The sequence below is a fragment of the Notothenia coriiceps genome, unplaced genomic scaffold (genome assembly GCF_000735185.1).
Source record: "Notothenia coriiceps isolate Sejong01 unplaced genomic scaffold, NC01 NC01_scaffold00034565, whole genome shotgun sequence".
In the NCBI taxonomy this organism is placed as follows: Eukaryota; Metazoa; Chordata; class Actinopteri; order Perciformes; family Nototheniidae; genus Notothenia; species Notothenia coriiceps.
Genome location: NW_011367266.1, coordinates 78459 through 99576, shown reverse-complemented (window position 1 = coordinate 99576; position 21118 = coordinate 78459). Strand labels below are relative to the sequence as shown.

The following is a 21118-nucleotide window of genomic DNA, read 5'->3' as shown; positions in this document are numbered from 1 at the left end:
TTTTGTATCTGTTCAATGGCTTTGTACTGTGATCATCCTGCTTTATACATACATTTCTCAGTGATGGAAGTGCGGACGTCTAGATTAGAGGTCTTGTTTTTGATGTTCTGGGCCAAAGTGAAAATGTCCTCTAGCTGGGGGTGACGCTGTTCCAGGTCACTCTTTGTTACCTGACACAAAACCACACACACTGTCAGACAAAGTGTATAGCTCACAGGATTACATTTGGCTCTTTTCTGTTCAAAAATACAAAAACATATAATTGAATCTTCTCTGCTCCCCTTTTCTCACCATAAGACGTCCCATAGTGGTCCTGATCTCATCTGTGTCCCCCACAGTGACAATATTAGACTTGAGCATCTGTGTGATGAGGAGAAGCCAGTCTGCCAGTTCGGTGGCTGTCTCGTTGAGGTCGGTGGGCGCCACGCTGTCTGGTGTGTGCGGGGTTTGGTGGTGGGGGTCCTCGCTCACCAGGCTGGCCATCTGCACAGCTGAAGGGACCGAAGACACTGGAGCAGGAGCAAAAAGAGGCGAGTAATGTTGACATATAGGGTCTCTTTAAAAAGGAAATGATGCAATGAACATTTAAGATGTCGGAGCGAGGGAGAAGGCGCTGTCAAATAGCTCTCAGAGGAAAGTGACATCACACTAAATCGTGATGAATGAAGCCTTGGGGTTTGCTTCAGTGTTACACCAGCAGCCCCTTTTTTGCTTGTCACTTATTTGTGGTTTCATCATACATTTGAATGCACCAGTTTAATGCAAAGCAATGAGGAATTTCAAATCTGCCACCTGAGCACTTATTACCTCTAATACAATATTGATAAGTTTCTCATCTCCGAGTAATGATCCAATATCTAATGTACTCGGTCTCATTAAAGGATTAATAACTCATTTGGATTCTGTTTCCCCATCTCTATTCCATTGATGTATTTGAAATGTTGAGATGCGTATACAGAAATGAGAAGAATCATTTATTTAAACGAGTCCATTTCTAGATATTTTACCAAGCTGCTGGTGTTGGACAACATGGTGCTGCGTCCACGGAGAGACGGGCGTCTGGAGAGTTTCCCTCAGTCGGCCGTCCAACGCTTTCCAATCACCTGCCAGCTCCTCCACCTTCATCTTTACGTATAATTACATAGACAGGAATGAATGATTAATGAAAAAACAACAGCAAAAGTACATGTGGCCCTTTAACAAGCAATATGGTATAGTTATATGTTAAAACTGGCTGTATGTCCTTATTAAATCATATTGCTATGGAAACTGGTACTTTTTCGCGTGGCGATAGCTGCTGTCGTCGCTGCAGCTCTATAGAATGAGCCAACAGGTCCTCCAGATCCTTCTTCCTGTCCCTCATGGACACATCCAGAGCCTACAGCAGGTAAGAACTTCTTTTAGGGACAACTTTTATGTCTGTGATAAAATAGATTTAAAGTACGGTTAGATGTGCTTTTTGTAATATATTATTTACACGATATACCTGTGCTTGGCTGGAGCTCAGGCCTCTGGTCATGATTGTTTGATGTGTCACGACGACCCAGTCAGTGAGTCGGTTCATCCGGTCCTGGAACTGAGCATGGCTTTGCAGGTTGTTCTCCACCTCCCCCACTTTGTCCAACAACTCATGGGTCACCTGCAGGGGAAAGAAAAGACAATTGGAAAAATGAGTGAAAGACTCCAGAAAAAAGCTAAAGAAAGTAGGCAAGACAAGACTTGTTGTAGCTGTTACGATGTTTTATTACATGACTTTCTTGAATAATTGATCCTGATTGGTTAATTATGTATAGTCTTTTATTGTTATGTACGCAGTTTGAACTCAGCAAACATTTTTTTTTTTTTTTCAATAGCAGAAAACATTTTAAAACAATTATGGTATTTTTAATTATTTATTTGTTTGTTTGGTGAGAAGCGCTTTAGCAAGATTATATGATACTTTTGGGTCCCCATTGTAGGGGTGGGTGAACAGGACACACACGCAAAAACCCAGTAAATATGACTACACTACAGTGTTTTTCACAGAAGACAAAAGCTTGGAAGACTAGTCAGAATAATGAAATAATAAAAAGTTTGCACCCTGCTCCAGCTGAGGTTAATGGCTCTCAGTTTGCTGACATGCTGGTCTCTGCTCTGAAGGCTCACGCTGGGACTGGCGAGGATCTGAGGGGCGTGCTTGTTTACCCATCCGAGACGTTCATTCTGTGCGTCCATCTCCTCTGCTATGGCCTGCAAGAGGAAAAACACTGACTGCTTATTCCACAAAGATGGACTGCTTTGTTGACATATTGACAAGTAAGAGTAACATCAGCAAAGTGATATTAAGAAGTAACACTGTGAAACTCAACAATATTGTGTCGAGTTGTTCAATATATAGTAACATAACATCATTCTTTGTACTTTGGGCAATGTGTCTCCACAGAGGGAAAGTCAGGCTACTGAGGTTCAGGAAGGAATGAATGCAGAAACAACTGAGGGACTGTAGTCTCTTCAACAATGCTGCATTGTTTAGAAAACAAAAGATGTGAGAGTTAGTTTCTCTCTGTGTATGTTTACTGGGTTTGACAGGTTGTGCTTGTGATTGAGTTACAGAGAGCAAGTCGTGAGTACAGTGAAGCGAACAGGGAGAAAGAACAAAGTTAAACACAGTCAGAGCTGAAACTACCAGCTCTGCATCAGAAATAGAAATCTCTAAGCTCCGATGAATCCTGCTAGTATGAGCATGTCTTGGGTCTTCCTGTACCTTGAGTTCTCTGAGGTTGTTGTCAGTAGCGGTGATGGGTAAAGAGCTGACAGCGTTTTCTGCCTGCTCCAACCATACAGACAGCTCCTCACGTCTCCTCAGCAGGTCTGAAAGGGCCTGGTCTCCTCCAGCCAGCCTACACACACACACACCCACACACCCACACACACACACACACACACACATAATGTACTCAGATTAGGATCTCCATTTCCCGCAGGTTGCAGGAATATTTCAGAAATGTACATTTAAATGACTGTTATGGACTGATTAGCTTCACTGATATTGTTAATCTGCCAAACACTGATAAGGAAGCTAAGACTGTCAGTGATTGAGAGGGGGTGCTAACCTCTGTGCTACATTATACTGCAAAACTAAATGTTATACAAGCTAAACACAGCACTGATATTTATCATGTGTTGTATCCACATTTGACCACATCCCCTTAATCTTTTCAATCAGTGATGTAACATCCCGTGTTTTTCCGAGGATACAGTACCTGCGATGCCTCTCAAGGACATGGCGGTTGACCGTTCTCCAGCGCTGACCGAGATTGTCAAGCTTCTCCTCAAGCAGGGTTCCGTCAGGGGACGACAGCTGCCCGGTTATCTCATCCCCAGAGTGGGTCAGTTCAGCCAGGACAGGCTGGTGGCTGACGAGACCTTCCTCCAGCTCCTATAATACGGAAAAAGGAATCAAATCAAGCACAAAAAGGTGGAATCGCAGATCAATCAAATAGCATTAGCTGATACACTCAGGAACAAATCCCCTGCTCAAGTCCATCTCCCCAAGCAGATCTGTGATTGACACAGAAGCATGATTTGTGGCAGATTGAGATTAAAGCTGCTTTATCTCTGCTTCTCCCACTAAGAGAGATTTAACTTGCCAAGGCAGGCCCGTAAAGCATGGGTGAGGGATTGTGAAGTCTGCTAAAGGGTGAGTCAGCTAATTGATCTCTCAATTCCCATCCTCTTGATCCTTCGCATCAATCTCAGCGGCTGTGAAAACATGAAAAAGCCCTGGGGAAATGGAGAGTAGCTGGAGCTTTGCAAATCACACTGATAAAGGTGTTAATGGCGCTGGTGCTGTCAGCGATGATGCAGCAGCTTCAAAGAGTCTCATTCCTTCCGAAATTAAATTAGTACTTTATAAATCAAACAAAGAAAAATTAGAGGCACCTTCTCATCATAACGACCATTCTTTCCATGTGTTACTCTGCATAACAAGCAGGTAGGTGTGCAGTCTGTTTGTTTATCATCACGTACAGTATAGTACCCATTATTCCCCTTAGGGAATAAAAATGCAATTATCTCTGGTCTAACATTTCCAAAAACCTAGCTGCTTATATTTCAAACATATTACCCCTTCTCCCAGGGGAGGTGATAATCTTGCTTTGAGTTTGTAAACATATGGGATACTTTGAGTTACGGCTGCTCAATTCATCGTATTTTAAATCGCAATTACGATTATGACTTGCAACGATTACGAAAACAACGTAATCGAAATATAACGATTATTTTTTTATTATTATTATTAATTTTTATATATTATTTTTTTATTGGTTTTTTAGTTGAATTATACTTTAAGTTCTGGGTAATCAACTTTTAAAAACATACTGTTCAAAAAAAAATCTCCAATAAACTGATGTTTTCAAAGTAAATGGATAATCGTTTTTAATAATCGTGATATCAATTATTGACCCAAATAATCGAGATTATGATTTTTGCCATAATCGAGCAGCCCTACTTTGAGTCTATATTTGACTAATTTGTGTTTATAATGACAAAGGGGGAATACCATGAATATTTCCTAGCATTTATTACCAACAATATGTTATCTTTGGAACAAACAAAAGTGATGCAGTGGCTGGTGTTACACAGCAACCAACATTTATTTTTAGACCAATCCAGTGTATGTAGAATCTCTAATGGTATTGATTTAAACAAATTGAAGATTAGTGTATCTTAACAAACGTAGACCCCCCCATATATCCTCAGAAAGTTCTGTATCTCATTCAGACTGTAAGAGATGACTTCAGTATAGATTTAGCGCTAATTATCTCTTTGGGCCGGGAACTGAGCTCCAAAGCAGATTTAAGGAGAGTCGGGCGGTAATGATGGAAAGTGAGATAAGAGTTGAGTATTTTAAATGTGACTAATCCATTCTTGGTCCAGGTATTGAAGGATCAATCTATCATAATGGATTTAAACTTATTGTTTCTTGCCATAGGAGCATTGATTGAATTACTAAGTGAAGAGGCTTGTCTGGACTGTGGCCAAAACTTCAAGGAGTGCGTAAACACCGGGCTTATAGAGTAATTATGATATGGGACAAAAAGTTTGAATGTAAAAAATGGTTTGAAAAAAATATATATGTTTCACTTTGAGACACTTACAGACGTCTGTGTAGCAGTGGGACCAAAAGCATGTTTACAAATCATGTGAAATACACCAGTATACATGCTAATTCCAGTAGAACACACTATGACAGGCCACATATTGACCTGTTGGTGTTGTCTTGCAGAGTTCAGGTCCAGCTGTCCATCAGGGCCCACGCTCTCCGACAGCAGAGTCTCTGTGTCCGTCAGCCATTGGCTCAGGTCGTTCAGGTCACAGTGGAACTGCCTCCACTCCTCCACAGCGCGGTCAAATCTCCTGCAGCCGAACAAAGGAACACAAACCGAGTGTTTGTTAACGATAATAACCTCCAAAATTAAAAAGAAGGTGTTTTTCACCTTCACCTGATCCATATATCATGAATAGAAACATTTAAAATGAGAAACAAGCAGTATGAAATATCAAACACAAACATGCTTCACATTTTGGCAAACATATGTTGATTTGTGAAACGTGTGCAGTGGATGTTATTTATTTTGTCTGATTAAACATCAAACAGACAAATGGAAGCTTACATAGTGTGAAAGTTCATTTTAAGGAGGAGATTAATGTCCCTCAAACAGAAACTAATAACTCAACTTAATCTTTTAAGGCAATTCTTTGTTTGCCGGGTTCTACATTTGAATGATGAGTGGATTCTGGCTTTATTTGCCCCACAACTCATACAATGTTTTTATTTCCTCTTGTTTAGGGATGATTAGGCTTACTATAGAATTAGATAGGGACAAATAAATGATTGTCTCTGACGATACAAGCGAGTTTACCTACTGGGAAATTCTACAGCTATATGATAAGAGAAAAAAAGGCACAGTTGACCTCTATTAAACACTAGAAAATGTCATAGCAATCAGGAAGCACTGACAACCTCCGGAAAGTTCACAGAGATGCAATTGAATAAATCAGCATAGACAGAGAGGCTGATTACTTTAAATGCCTAATAAAAAAAACGGATTTTTATCTCACTGATGGTCTGCATGAGGTCTATTTCCTCTTACAGCAGCGCTTGGAGCACAACAAATCTGATGAGAGCGACATGGTGAGGAAATGAGTTTTGAATGAGCAATTTTACCAAATATAATCCATTCTTTTATTTTTAATGATGCCCAGAGGTTATTGTGATTACAGACGGACTGCTTCAGCATTTGTGTGCAATCTTCAAAATGAGCTTACTAGTTTATACTAGCATGTGCACATACTGTACTCAGCAAATGAAGAATGTTTACGCCCAAGGAATTGTGTTGATGTTAGGGAAGGTCACCCTGTGTGTGGATCAGTCAGTGAATGAGTGAATTGAAACGTGAATAGACATGACATTGTTTATGCCAGGGGAATTGTTTTGATAGTAATCAAGGTCAGTGTGTGTGTGTGTGTGTGTGTGTGTGTGTGTGTGTGTGTGTGTGTGTGTGTGTGTGTGTGTGTGTGTGTGTGTGTGTGTGTGTGTGTGTGTGTGCATGTGTGCGTGTGCGTGCGTGTGTGTGTGTGTGTGTGTATGTGTGTGTATGTGTGTGTCTGGGGAGCTTGATTGTGTGCCTTTGTCTCTCTCTTTATCTGTTCCTGCTGTCTCCTGGATAGTGGACAGCTGGCAGTTATAGTCCCTGTAGCTTCCAACACATTTCCTGACACAGATTCACACAAGTTTACATCTGAAATCAGAACCTGTTCCTGTGCTGCAACATATTTCGAGAAAAGTATAATGAGGTTTGATTGCACACCTGACTTCAAGACAATGAGTGTAAGTCAGGTGTGATCTGTCTGTGTGTGAAGTTGCTGTACGCACCCCTTGCGGTGGTTGTACATGCGGTTGAGGCGGTCCCACTCAGCGTTGAGCTGTGTGAGGGCGTCTCCGATCTGGGCGACCTCAGTGGGCGAAGCATCCCGGATGGCATCAGGCTGCCGCTCATGGATCCCTGTGACCTGCTCACCAACACACTCCAGACTCTCCTTGATGTTCTATTAAAAGACAAAATACAATATGAACACAAAGAGAAAACATGGTGAGAAATGAATTTCACACATGGCAGAATGATTGATTCAAGAAATGTCCCTTTCCCTTCTTTTTAACTTTATGAAAACTGCTACACAAAAGTTACTAGTGTTGTTTTTTTTACTTTTACAATTACTTTTATTTGACAACCCACCCTCAGTGTGTCTTCTTGGCTGGAAAAGTCTTCGTAGAGCCCCCCGCTGAGCTCAGAGGAGTTCAGAAGCAACTCGTTGTCGGCTATGGCGAGGAGAACTTTGTTGATGTCCAACAGGTAGTCGGAGGGACTTAGAGAGAAAGCGCTGCTACGCTCCACTGAAGACATCTCCTACAGCACAGATGAGCAGGAAACAAACACAGGGCAGAAGGAAGAGAAAGAGATAAACTGTATTAACACCTTATCCTGCATGCCATTCTATGCTAAAAACTAACACTACAGTACATGAAATCAAGCACTCAAAGTGAAAGAGCCCAGTCTGGGATTAAAGAAACATCCTAGTTAGTGTCTGTGTGTGCAGACCGTGTGCTTGTGCCTGTTTGAATCCCTCACCTCGACTGAAAACTCGCTTATCTGCTCTGTGAAGATGTGGGTAGACGTTGACTCCACAGAGGCTTCGAACTTCCGGATTTGTAGCACCCTTGACTCCTAAAGCAAACACACACACATATTGACCTAACTGCAACAGTGCACACAAAATATCCCAGAGAGCTACATCCCCTTAGATTACAAAAACATTTCCCATATAAATCCGGATTAAGGAAGACACAACATATTCTTAAATGCATCTCACCCTGTGAGCAGAATACTGGCTCTGCAGCCGGAGCAGCAGAAGTCTCAACTCCTCCCTGTAACCGCTGTCTGAGGTTTGCTGCAGCAGTTCCTCTCCTCTTCTCAGCAAGTCTTCCACGCCGGCTTTCTCCTCGTCCATCTGTTGCAGAGAGAAATCAAATGAAGAGTTCAAGAGGCTCCGAGTCACATCCAACTTTCTAGGAAGTCTAATAATTCTTAAATCTATTGATTCAGCTAGCAAAATAAATAACAACTTACACAGCAGGAACTGACATACTCTCTAGGCTGCTTCTTTGTTGAACAGAGTGGAAATGTTTCTCAGGGAAATGCTGTTGTGTGTTTAAAACACGCAAGAGCTTCCCAACTGGCACGCTGACCTTGCTTTGGACTGGTCAGGTCTGTGTAGGCAGTGTGTTTAACGTCACAAACCTTGATAACACAGATTGAATTCCAGACTTGTTAGGCCTTGAAAAGCCAAATCAAAGCTGGTCTTATCAGGCGGCAGCTTTATATAGACTGTAGCCCGGCCTATTCCTCATAGAAAATCTCATAAAACTTGGAAAAGCTTAATAGAATTGCCTATTTCCCTATCCACAATACTTCATTTGGGGCTCCATTTTCACAAAGCAATTACTACTAGGCTGCTCATGCCTTGTCTATGTGTCACAATATTACCATCATTATCAATCATCACCATTGTTGTGAGCATTGCTCGTTGAGAGGGTCATTTCAAACTAAATGGAAAGGTGACTTTGTTTACCTTGTCATCATCCAGGATGTTTGTTGGGTCCTGCTGCTGCTGCTGCAGAGCCTTCAGGGTGTCGTGCAGCTCTGCCTTAAGGTCCTTCAGCTCACTGGAGAGCAGAACCTCAGCAGGACGGGTCTGACTCTCTGCTCGGATCTCCTGGCTAAGGATGACCTGATGAGGAAGAGCAGAAACACACCCCTGGTCAAGAACAAGTACAATTTCTGATTATGACTACATGCTAAATGAGAGTGTTCAGATGCAGTAATATGTGTGATAATATGCTGGCTTCATGAAGAGTATTGCATTTTTTTATCTTAAAAAGGCTTGTTAGCTATTTTTTATTAGGTATGGATGGAATTTCGGTACCTGCTGAGGTTTGTGCTGGTTGAAGTCAACACTTACTGACTCCAGACTGTTCATCATCTGAATGCAAAAAGAGAGAAACAGACATTACATGTTACTTATGACTGTAAACACTATACCACATGCTTTCTAGTTGACAATCTAATCTTCTTTGTAGGTGAAGCAGAATTACATTCAGTACTGAATTGTGCATTTGTAGGTGTGTTATTGAAGAAAAGGATAAAAATAGATAAAACCATATTTGTGCCATATATTTCTCTTGCAATTATGTTCTATTGTTTTGCGGAGTTGCCGACTGGAATATTACAAATATTACCAAAATCTTAAATATGTTAAGGAGTTTTCAGTAGGATGTTGCGGTGCAAAAAGTTGATCCTAGATTGTAATCTAATTAATAATGTAAATAATTTAAAAAAATGTATCCTATTTATTTACGTTTAAAAAATCAAGTTCTATAATATTCAAATTAAGAATATCTAGAGTCAAGAAGACTTTAAAAAAAGTTTCATAAATGCACGCTGTTTCTAAAGTCAATGACTATTAATGTTAAACAATAGTGATCTCAATCTTGACCAAAAGTGAATAGCCCTAGTTAACATAAAGTATGTGAAACTGTACCTTAGCAGTTCTGATGTGTTGGGAGACTTTGTCAAAGTTGCAGTTGAGCTCCGCCAGTTTGGGCTCCACCACCTCTCTGCAGGCGGGCCCCCTGCTGGTCATCAGGATGATGGCCTGGTCCCTCACGTTGTCCACTCGCAGACCGACGTCCTCTAGCTCCTCCAGCATGCTCTGAGGACAGAGGACAGAGAAGCTGGTCATCTATTTAAACCAGTTTATGCTATCAGTCATTCTCTCTTGGACCGGGTGGCAGCCTAGCCTTGGTTCAGAGCAAAGAGCTGAGCAAAGCATGAAGTGATGAAGGTTAGCAGTGCCCGGTACAGCTGATATTTAGTGGAGACCTTCAGTTGTCATGGCGAGAGGAAGGGAAGGGAAGGGTTAAGAATGCAATCTAACTGTAAGATAAATTATTTTAAACTACCATAAAAGGCTCAGCTTTACTTCATTCCTCATTTTCTCTTTATGTTGTTTCCCATACGCTAACATATCTCTCGCCCTGAATGTATCTCAGTCTCTTTTTTATTAAATCCTGGTGACGTTAGGCAATTATTATTAAGAACTACACAGTAAAAATGTCCAAATATGTGGGCTTGATAAATCCCTTTCCTAACCAAGCATAATATCTGCTGCGGTACAAAAGTGATTGATCATTATTATGCTATTCCTTTAATGTAGAAACACATTAAAATAACACAAGGTAACAGGATTTCCTGAGGGATTCTCATAGATTGAAATTCCTTGCCAGAAGAACTGATTTCCATAAAGCAATTATAAACTACTATGACTGCTTGTCAAGGTATAAGCTCTGCCAATTCCTACATATATTCAGACATGTAAACTACTCACTCTGTTATGATAATGGAGCCGTAGATGGCTGCTGTGTCTCGAGCTCCTCTACAATTGCATTTTGATTGTTTTATTTTCTTTTTAACTTTTTTTATCTTATTCTATTACGATTTTGCACAATTCTGTCACTTGCACTATTTACTTGCAATGATTTCTCTTGTTTTCTCTTGATGTCTTATGTACATTGAATGATGCAATGTTGGTGGCCCATTGCAAAGATATTGGTTATGCTATAAAAATGAAGCCTTTGCCTCTTAGAATGATATGTAAAAGAAAAGAGGGGCTGGTCACTTCACAGGTTGAGCCGTATGTGCTGTGATCACACGATAGGGCCACTCTCCCTTAATTCATAGGGCTGTAAAAGCTTCCTGCCTTACCGTCACCACCTTCTCCCTCTCTGACGGGGCGAGCCGCTCGGCCTCGTCCAGGTGGATCTGGGTCTGGTACAGCCAGGTGCTGATGTGAGCCAAGTTCTCATCTAAAATGTCCACTTCATTCTGGTGACTCTGCACACACAAAAAAAGAGGCTCAGTTTTTTCATCACAAAATGAAAACATGAATTACTGTTAAATTCCTCCTGTGTTTTCCCCATTCAATACTTGATCTTAAACCATTTCAAAGATTCTCTGAGGGTTCCATTACCTTGATATGACCCGCTGCAGAGCACAATTACCAGAAGAAACTCCTCAGAAACTTTTTTCAAATGGCAAATATATTTGATTCAAGAGGTGATTTGCATGTCATTGTTTTGTTATTCCATTGCGTTTATTTCTTTGTATTGCTCCTGAAACCATTTGACTAACACAGCATCATGAGCAATGGTTTCTTTTGGGTTGTAAGGAAATAACCTTGTAACACCATTTACTCCGCCCAGGGTGTGTGAAACATACTTAAAAGATGAATGAACTTTTTAAAACTAAAACACAGCACATTGGATATGACCTAGAAATACAGTCAAAGATTCTCATTGACCACAAAAATTGCATGTGAATGGGCTCAGCCTCAGACAGAATGCATTTGTTCTCCTAAGAGTAGCATTTGTTTGTTTAACCATAAGCGTGGTAGATTTTACTTACTCAGAGATTATAAAAATAAAGAACACAGAAACTCTTCATTTATTAAACCTTACTTTATGAGATATTTGCACTCACCAGCACAGCACTGAGCCAGTCCTCGGTCCAGGTGCGGACGCGGCCCCAGGCTTCATTGAGGCTGTAGAGCTTGTCCTCCAGCTGAGCCTCGCTGCCCTCCACCAGCGTCTGCACGCCGGCGCTGGTCTCCGTCAGGCTGGACAGCTCCGCCTTACGACGCTCAGACTCCTTCAGCAGGCCCTGCAGGAGGAACACACATAAACAACTTCATATACAGTATATTATACATGTGATGAGCTCCAAGTTTCAATTATTTATTGCCGGAACAGATAGTTGTTGTTGTTAGGATTTACAGTACAGCACAGACTGCCAACAAACATATGGCATGGATTAAAGGTCAATATATTCATATATTCAACTCTATAAGAAAACGAACATTGAAAAAGAAACATTAAGAGAGCTGGAATCTTCCACACACTTTTATGTATTTTAGTGTGAACCTGTGACTTAATTTAAATTCCTAATTATTGAGTTTTAATTGCTTAGTGTTTTGTGTTAAAGGGTCTAAAGTTCAGGGTGTGGCATCATAATAAATGTTCTGTCCTTTTCAGATAATTGGGTTCTCAGAGAGTCAAAAATCATTCATACTAATCTTTATACTATTTCACTTGAATGTAGATGCAATTTTAAATCAACACTTTTTAACTGAAGCATTTCAAAAGTACCACTGCTCTTTTCATAATGCTCCAGTGTAAGAAAGAGATCATCCTGTCCCGATGCTCCATCTACTGGCCACGAGCAGAAGCATTTCTTTGCTCCTGCTGAAGAGATTCACTGACATGTCGGGACAGTTTACTCACATTAGCCCAAGCGATCTCAGCATCAATTTCCGCTGGCATGTCCCCACAGCTGTTCTTCTGCTGGAGCTGAGCCTCGCTGGTGGTCAGCCACTCCTCCAGGGCGGCGCTCTCTTTCTGGAACTTCTGAGACAGAGACAAAGCTTTTTCCAGATCCTGCTTGCCCTCTGTTACCTGTAAAGAGAAGGGAAACAAAGGTGTCTTAACTTGGTGTCAGAGATGTTGAATATTTGAATGGAAAAAGATAAATATATATAAGAATGAGTTACCTGCGCCCCCAGGTCATTGTAGAGCAGTTTGAGAGCAGTGAGCTGTTCGTCCATGGCCTTGGGGTTCTCCGTCTGCTGTTTCTGCACAATCTGTCGGCCGGTCTTTATCACCGTCTCCACCTCCAGCTTCACCTCACTCAGCAACTTGTAAAGTTTCTATAATAAAAAAGGAACCTATGAGTTAGGATTACATGGACATTTTGTGGCTGCATAAATAGGTAGCTACCCAAACTAACCCAATCACAAATAAAAGGTTTGTGTATAAGAGAGATCGAAAAAGTTGTAGCCCTCACCATGCAACCACCGAGGTGAGACTGGATTTTTTCCGGGTCCACGTCCCTGATATCCAGAATGTGCAGCTCATCCTTGGCTCCATCCAGGACTTTCTTACAGTCCAACATGCGCTGCTCAAAGTTAGCTGGCTTCTGGAACAGCTGGTACTTCGTGGAGATCTCCCTCAGTTTCCTCTGCAGAGGGAAAGGAGAAAGGAGAGTTCAGTTTTACATCTGTGTCAGAAGCAGAAAACACGTAAAATTCAATAAACATTGCCGACATAATTTTGTATTTTTTCCATGACTACAAAATATTTGGTATCGGATTTTGTTAGATTAATTCTCATATAATCATATTTGTCTTTTTTAGTATCCCAAGCCTATATATGGAGGCCAGCATCAGATTACACTTTACACGTATATTGTGATCACCTAATAAGGTTGTATTGTGTCAAACTAATTTTTTGGCAGTTTATTCAACATTTTGTCTGAAAAAAAAACAACTCAGAGTCAAGCACTTGGCCTGGTCTGATTTCATCTTCATCTGATCAAGATTCTATGTTTTGGTTGTGAAAGAATTGGCACTTTAGTTTTCTTCTTCTAATGTCTATATCAGGGGGGTCATTCTCAATTTCATCGCGGGCACATTAGCATTATGGTTGCACTCACAGGGCCGATTGTAACTTTCAATCTCAATCTTTATTTATTTATATTGCACATTTAAAACCACCTCAGTTGACCAAAGTGCTCTAAGGGAACAAATATAAAATAACACAATAGGAGTAACATAACAAAACAATAATTAAAAACAAGATAAAAAGCGCAATAACTAGAAACATATAAAAACACATACAAATATCAAAATGTTATGTTCAACTAGTATTAAAAGCCAGTGCAAAACTTTAAGACTATATATAAATACATATATAAATATATCTGCATTGGATTATTATGGGATAGGGTAATAACTTCATAATTAACTACGTCTGAAAGCAGAAGTCTAGGGCAAATAATTGCAAGTCTCTTCAGTGCGCATGTCACAAAATGAGATGCATTGTGGGACATGTAGTTTATGTGCAACATGCTTCTGTAAAGTAGCATCTAACTCTATAATAAACATATTATATTCTTTGCAAGCTCTTGCGGGGCAACATAAAATTAAGTTGAGTGCCGGATTTGACCCCCGGGCCTTGAGTTTGACACCCCTGGTCTAAATGATGTATTGACGAAGGCTGGTTGACATGACTTCCTGCAATTGCAGATGATCTCCAGTAGGGGTCAGTGTTACCTGTAGCTGGTCCAGCATCGTCCCACCTCGAGCAGCTTTGCCATCAGTGGAAGGCGGAGGCATGTTGGCCACGTTCCTTTTCCTCATGTCCTCCACCGTGACCTCATGGGCTGCGATCTCTGCACCAATGGTCTGAAGAGAGAGTTGAAAATAACACTATAAATACATGTGCACTCATACAGGAAGGCCCTTCTACACCTACTGATGCTGATGAGATCTAGGAACAAAATATTATTATTTTCATCAAAACAAGTTTGTCTGACTGTTGACTACTGTTTCATTTCTCAGAGCTTCTATGGAGGAGTGTCACTGTGTGTATCTTATTTGAAGACTGAATTAGTATTTTCTACAGTTCCATAGGACTCTAGTAGGAAAACCTGCAGATAAGTGAAAAAGGCACTGGATTTAGTAACATCCATCACGTTTGTTTGCTTATTTCTTTGTCTTCTAAAAGGTTCGGAGGGTTGCACACAATGTGTCATTGCTTGTTAAATAAATGTCTCCATTATTTTGTGTGTAGCAGGAAAGGGAAATAACATACAGTGCTAGTTTTGCCTTCAAGCTATGAAAACGCTGTCATCCAAAGACTGGAAACATTGAGCACATTAGTGTTGCCGTATTTTGTTACTTGGAGCAGTTTCCATTAAGAATGAACCTACATTTTCCTAGTTTGTCCTGTGTGATGTTTGCTGGACCAGAAATGTGAAGCTTTGGTTTCACTCATTACCCATGAACCATGTATTCATGTTAAGATGCCTTAAGATAAATCTTGATGAACTGGAAAGTGTGCAAACCATTCTGTTTACACACAAAATCATTATGAAATGTCCACCCATTCATATATTGTGAAAGCATTAGAGCTCATTTGTAAACTTATTGTAATTTGGGGATATATAAATTGTTCTCCATTTTAAAATGTATCAAAATTCTGATCCTGCAACTAATTCACTCTGTATTAAAGCCATCAGTAATCTTTTTATGTCTTGTTTTTTTTATTTTGTATTTATGGGACACACTCTTTCCGTCCTGCTGAGAGTGAGTGTTGTGCACATGTGTACGGTACCTGTGCCTCCTGAGGGAGTTGGAAGGCGTCCACGCGGTCGGTGAGGTAGGAGGTGAGTGTGTGGTCCAGCTGGCTCAGAGACTCCTGCAGTGTTTGCAGCGCCTGCTCGTTCTCCTTCAGAGTCTGCAGCTGCTGCTCAAGGCTGATCTGTCTGTTCACCGCCTGGAGGGAGGCGGGGGCGAGCAGACATTCAATTATGGCTTTGAATTGTTCAAGTTCAAAGACGTGGAATGTGCACACCCTTCCAAAGCGAAGATTTTGTTTTTGTATTTTTTTCTTAATGTGATAATGCTCAAAGATGCTTCTAAATACACTGCATGCACATTAATAAAATACAGGTGAATACAAATACATGTGCTGAAATACATGTACATTATCTGGTGAAAATGTTGCGATGTTTTCAGCAGAAACGACTCAACGAATCAAATGTAAATATACAGGTTAAGGTAATGCATAGCTCACACTTTTCTAAAAAAGATATCCAAAAATAACTCGTAATGAATGCCTTTTATCGACCGTAACACACACACATGCACATCCATCAAAGCCAAGGTCCTGACCTGGTGGTTGAGTTGCTCGTAATGGGAATTGAAGGCCTCTAGCTTTTCGCTAATGAGTTCGTCCAGTATGCCCCCGTCTATCAGCGTCTGACCCAGCTCTCTGATCTGCGTCCGGTTGTCCCCGGGATGACGAAGCGCACTCTCCAAAGACTGGTAATGAAAAAAAAAGGTAAAGTTAAGAGCAAACCATCAGAAAAACGTCAAGCAAAGAGGGAAGAAAAGGAAATGAGTGTAAGGAAGAGATCAAATAAAACAGTCCTTTGATAAAGTCCCAACAAAAATCAAGAAAGTAGTATTGCTTCACAGATTATCCACAAAAACTAGAAAAAAGTAAACGCTAGAAACCAAACACTCGAAGAAGAAAGAACACCAGAAGGAAAAAGAAAATCCAGTAAATGAGTGAAATGATTGTGTGGGTATGTGGGTGAAAGACAAAATGAGAAAGATCCAAAAAGCTGAGCAAACAGATAAGAGAAATGAGAGACAAGTGAGAGAGAAGCTTGTCCAATGACGCCATTTGTTTGGATGCAACAGTCATTGTTCACGTGGGGTCATTAAATATGCTTTTGCTTCCCTGCGGGGATGAACAGAGACAGAGCGTCTGCCCCCTCCAGAGGGGTGAGTCTGATTAGGGGGAGAATGGAAAGGGTGAGGGGGACAGAGGGAGTATTATAAGAATGGAGAGGGACAGAGACAGAGAGAGAAGGATAGGGGTGAGAACTAATTAAAAGAGAAGAAGCCAACACCCAAGGTCAAAGAGGGGAAGGGGAAACATCGTCTTCAAGGGTTTCTTCAGTTTCCTTCATCACTATGCGATGTTACAGAAGCAGCACTCTGATTAAAGTGAGTGTGACATCAACGCTGCAGGCCAGTCTACAGATATAGCAACGGAGAAAGTCAAGGCGGAAGAAATTTGGAAGTCAAAGGAAATTAGGATATTAACAGAGAGAGAATATTAAATGGCCTGCTTGGTTTATCAAATGTACTATTTTTCTATCCACCCTTTCTCAGACCATGCTGATCTGTGAGGTTTATACACAGACATCAAGAAATTAAGCTCATCCTTAATTATATTCAAAACCAACCCATTTCATGAATACATTACATTTTGGACTATGTGTAAGTAAGTCAATATCACTATTCCATCAAACTTAAAAAGAGTGAAAACTGGAGTCAAAGAGAGAGAGAAAAAAGTTAAAGATGGCCGACGAATGAGATGTGATTACAGTATGTGTTTGTTTTTATACCTCCAGAGCTTCATTGACGGCCTCAGTGCTCTCAGGTAGGTTTTCAGAAGCTTGGACCTTCTCCTCCAGAGTGTTGAGCCAACTCTGCTCCATATCCAGGTACTGAAGCAACTCCATCCAACAGGACCACACCTCCTTCAGTGGACACACACACACACACACACACACACACACACACACACACACACACACACACACAATGAGAGACATTTAAATACAGTTGTGCACTAACAAAAATGATGTTCCTACAAAGTGAGCTGTATTAAGTATGCCCTCATGTACAATGTTGAATAACAATATGAAAGAAACACTTAACTGTGATGCTTTTTTACAACAAAGAAATCATTATGCCTAAGGTAAACAGCAAAATATGCATACAATTAAAATAAATAAGACAAGAATAATTCAGTGGTGGCTGACGTTCACCCTGAAGAGTCAAGGGATGATATTTAAAACCAGTGCCTCGAACTATGACTTTACAATTCAAAACGAGCTCTAAAAAAACAAAACCACCAGCGACCTTCCAACTTTTCTTGTTGTTTGCATGGAAATTAACAAAAAGGGAGCCAAAGTAATGACACATTGAATAAATCATATGTTGTTCCTACATGGGAGTTTCAAGTTGGTAAAAAAATGTTTTACATGAAATTGAGATTTTTTTGCAGTCACAGAACCTTTTTATACATTAAGTACATTTTTAAATCCAATATGACGCTTCTTGTTTCTCCATCGTTGGTCTAAGAAGATACACTGTAAAGCTGTGGTGCAAGTATACTTAAGCTAGTAGACTTCAATTGACCGACAACACATTCTGTGTTCACAAACACACCCACAAACATTACCTCCAGAGTGTGACACTTGCTCTTGAAGCGGTCACACAGCTTGTTGTAGTTTGCTAGAACCACATCTAGCTCCGAGGTCAGCTCCTCTGAATTGCCTCCACTAGGGGGCGATGTTCTGGACACCAGCGTGTTGATGCTGTCTTTCAGGATCTTCACCTTCACCTCCTTCTGCAGCACATCCTCTTTAGCCCTCTGCGGAGGTAAGATGAAAATGACATCGGCAACAGAGATGATAGTTTAAGGAATAATCTGTAATAATATGTATTTTTCTACTGATACTTTCACAACTTGTTTTTTTGTGCAAACTTTTTATGACCACGCCTGCACTCCCACCTTCATCTCCTCCAGCGACGATTGCAGCTCCTCTGGACTCTTGTATTCAAAGTCCCTCATGAGAAACTCTTCATCGACCTGTGTCATCCACTCCTGCATCTCCGCCAAGTCCTTCCTCAGATTCACCTGCCTCTCCCGATTCTCCGCCACGCACTCCTGATGCCTCAGCAGCTGGGGGGTAGCATGTGACATTAGGTAAATAGAATAGAATAGAATCGTTTAATGTCATTATACATGTACAATGAGATAATAATAAATGCTTCTCCCTTTCAAGGGTGCCATCAAAACAAAAACATCACAACATAAGACAACAAAATACACGCAGCATACATACTTAGGAATAAGGAATAAAGGAATAAGGAATAAAGGAATAAGGAATAAAGGAATAGGAATAAAGTGCAGTAATTATGTCCAGGAGTATAAAAATAAAATCTGTAATGTAATAAATAATAATAATAATAATAATGATAGTGTGTATTTATAATAATAATAATAATAATAATGATAATGATATATATGTACAGAGTCACATTGATTCACATGATCTCAGGTGTTAAGTGTTTGTGTGCAGTGAAAACAAGACAACATAACATGTCTTATTTGTTTGCTTGTATTGACTACATTCACACAAACTAGAAAGCCATATTTCTTGCAGGACATAACAGCACATATTGCAAAAAGATAAATAAATGTCTTCACCTTTTTGCTGAGTGTTTCCCATTTGCTCTGGCTGTCATCCAACTTATCCTGCCCCCACTGGGTTAGTCCTGGGACTGCAGTCGTCTGTACAGCGCTCACATTCTCTCCCATCTGCTTCAACGAACCTTCCACTGACTCCATCTCATTCACATACTCCTAAAGCAGAACAAAGTAAGAAAGGTACATGATTATACTTTGAAATAATTGAAAACCAATTTAGGAATCATTTTAATGTCAGAATGCATATTGTCACGGCCTGCAGTCCTACAGTAAAAGTAAACATTTTGCATGTTCACCAACCTTGCACTGGTTAACCTCTTCCTTTAAACTTTCTTTGTCGCCCAACCCCGTGGCATCACGAGACAAAAGTTCCTCAACCGCTTCCAACCAACGTTCCACATCCACCAAACGCACCTAGAAACACCATTTAACCAGTTCATTTCAAAACATTCAAGTTAAGACAACGCTTGTAGACTTTCAGTATGACTAATTACAGCTACTCCACCTGATTGTCCTTCATGCTACCCAGGATGCACTGCAGTGTACCCAGCTCCTCACGAGCTCTGGAGGAGAGCTGACTCCATCTTTGTAGTTCTTCAGAATCTGAGGCTTGCTGTGTTTGCTCAATATCCAGACACAGGCCCTGAGGGGAAGGGGAGTTCAGGCTTAAAACGACTGACTGTGTAATGTGAAACTACCACAGCTGTTGTTCTCTGTGGATGAATTTACCAAGCACTAACAATAACAAAAAAAGACCTAAGTAGAAGGAGCCTTTTTTGTTGAATATACTAACATTCAGGATTAATTATCTCAAACAACGGGCTTTGGCAAACATTAGTAAACCATGTTTGTTTAGTTTCAGGAACTTCCGAGTTTCCGCACAAATTCATAGCAAAGCTTTCAAAAATATTTTGGTTTCCCACTTGTAATTACTTGGATGTTTATGTGAATGCTACTTGACCTGGAGCCTGGTAAAACCGATAACTCCTATATAACAAGAATGTGGTTAAAAATGTGGTGTTTTTTTGTTTTTGTCTGCGAGTTAAATATTAATAAATCAGCCGGAATAGGCCTTTGTGCTCTGGCCATAAAAAAACATTGCACAACACCTTTACTTCTGATGATTTCTACAAGATTTGTTGATGCAAGATGTATGGGAGTTTACAACAATGTAGCCCAAAGTATTCAGACAATGTGATTGTAGAACCTTACAATCACATTTACTCGCTGAACACATGTTAATATATTAGTGATTCAATTGCTACCACATGTTTATGATTCATCGGATTTCATTAGCAATTCACAGAAGCCCTTAGAGGCAAGAGAGATGGTGGGGCCTTTTTCAAGCCTGATCTAAATAGTTTTTTCCACTGTGTATGCAACTGACAACAGGTGGAGGAAAAGAGTTTTAACCAAATAATTGTAAAGTAAAGTTCATCAAATTCAGTTAATCTGTGAAACAGGTGGAAATGTTTTGCCAATAAAACAAAAAAATTGAAATCGATTATGTGCCTGCATGCTGAGTGAATGGTAGGATTAAAACTAACTTAGAAAGAACATGAATGCTTCAAGTTCTATTCAGAGCATGTGTTAGTGGTGTGCTTCAGCCCCTTTTGGCCAAAAGGAGTATTACAACAACAAACACTAGAAAAACTATCCTGACAAAATAAATCACCTTCTATTTTTTTTTTTGCACAGATGAAACCAAAAGCAATCCTGAATTATTTTTTTTTTCCTGCCAAGACCAACTTGGTAAAGTGATCCTGGCCAACTTCATTTTTTACCTGGAAAAAGCGTCTTGGGCCACCTGTTTCACTGCTGTAACGCAGATCAAGGACTGCTGAAGAATACCCTGGCAAACCCTTTACCCCCTGTTCTTACGTTATAAACACAGGAGAGAAAACTATTAAATATATTTTTTCTCATTTGCCTCTCAGGGCTTCCGTACATACAGCATGTGTACAATGAAATAATCAATTTAAACATGAGGAAACAATACTGCAAAGATTGGATGACTACGACTTCCTAATGACTGATGGGACTCTGATGCTGACGTGGGATGGTGTGGGGTGGCTGTCAGGCTGACTGACTGGTTGAGCAGCCTCACACTGA

General features: G+C 40.4%; 1 protein-coding gene across 1 annotated transcript in view; it reads right to left on the bottom strand.

Moving 5' to 3' along the window:
• Window positions 1-21118, bottom strand: part of utrn (utrophin) — a gene marked incomplete at its 5' end in the record, with an annotated part of 48459 nt that overhangs the window by 2405 nt on the left and 24936 nt on the right. The window contains 30 exons of the mRNA XM_010790799.1: window positions 53-170; window positions 292-509; window positions 1008-1125; window positions 1277-1378; window positions 1487-1639; window positions 2080-2229; window positions 2744-2879; window positions 3243-3418; window positions 5247-5397; window positions 6917-7089; window positions 7278-7448; window positions 7671-7766; window positions 7912-8049; window positions 8671-8829; window positions 9025-9081; window positions 9640-9810; window positions 10863-10991; window positions 11637-11816; window positions 12437-12607; window positions 12703-12858; window positions 12996-13169; window positions 14263-14394; window positions 15326-15487; window positions 15886-16035; window positions 17133-17267; window positions 17975-18166; window positions 18308-18478; window positions 19007-19162; window positions 19307-19420; window positions 19512-19649. Of these exons, the coding sequence (XP_010789101.1) occupies window positions 53-170; window positions 292-509; window positions 1008-1125; window positions 1277-1378; window positions 1487-1639; window positions 2080-2229; window positions 2744-2879; window positions 3243-3418; window positions 5247-5397; window positions 6917-7089; window positions 7278-7448; window positions 7671-7766; window positions 7912-8049; window positions 8671-8829; window positions 9025-9081; window positions 9640-9810; window positions 10863-10991; window positions 11637-11816; window positions 12437-12607; window positions 12703-12858; window positions 12996-13169; window positions 14263-14394; window positions 15326-15487; window positions 15886-16035; window positions 17133-17267; window positions 17975-18166; window positions 18308-18478; window positions 19007-19162; window positions 19307-19420; window positions 19512-19649 (4447 nt within the window). The remainder of the gene's footprint in view (window positions 1-52; window positions 171-291; window positions 510-1007; window positions 1126-1276; window positions 1379-1486; window positions 1640-2079; window positions 2230-2743; window positions 2880-3242; window positions 3419-5246; window positions 5398-6916; window positions 7090-7277; window positions 7449-7670; window positions 7767-7911; window positions 8050-8670; window positions 8830-9024; window positions 9082-9639; window positions 9811-10862; window positions 10992-11636; window positions 11817-12436; window positions 12608-12702; window positions 12859-12995; window positions 13170-14262; window positions 14395-15325; window positions 15488-15885; window positions 16036-17132; window positions 17268-17974; window positions 18167-18307; window positions 18479-19006; window positions 19163-19306; window positions 19421-19511; window positions 19650-21118) is intronic.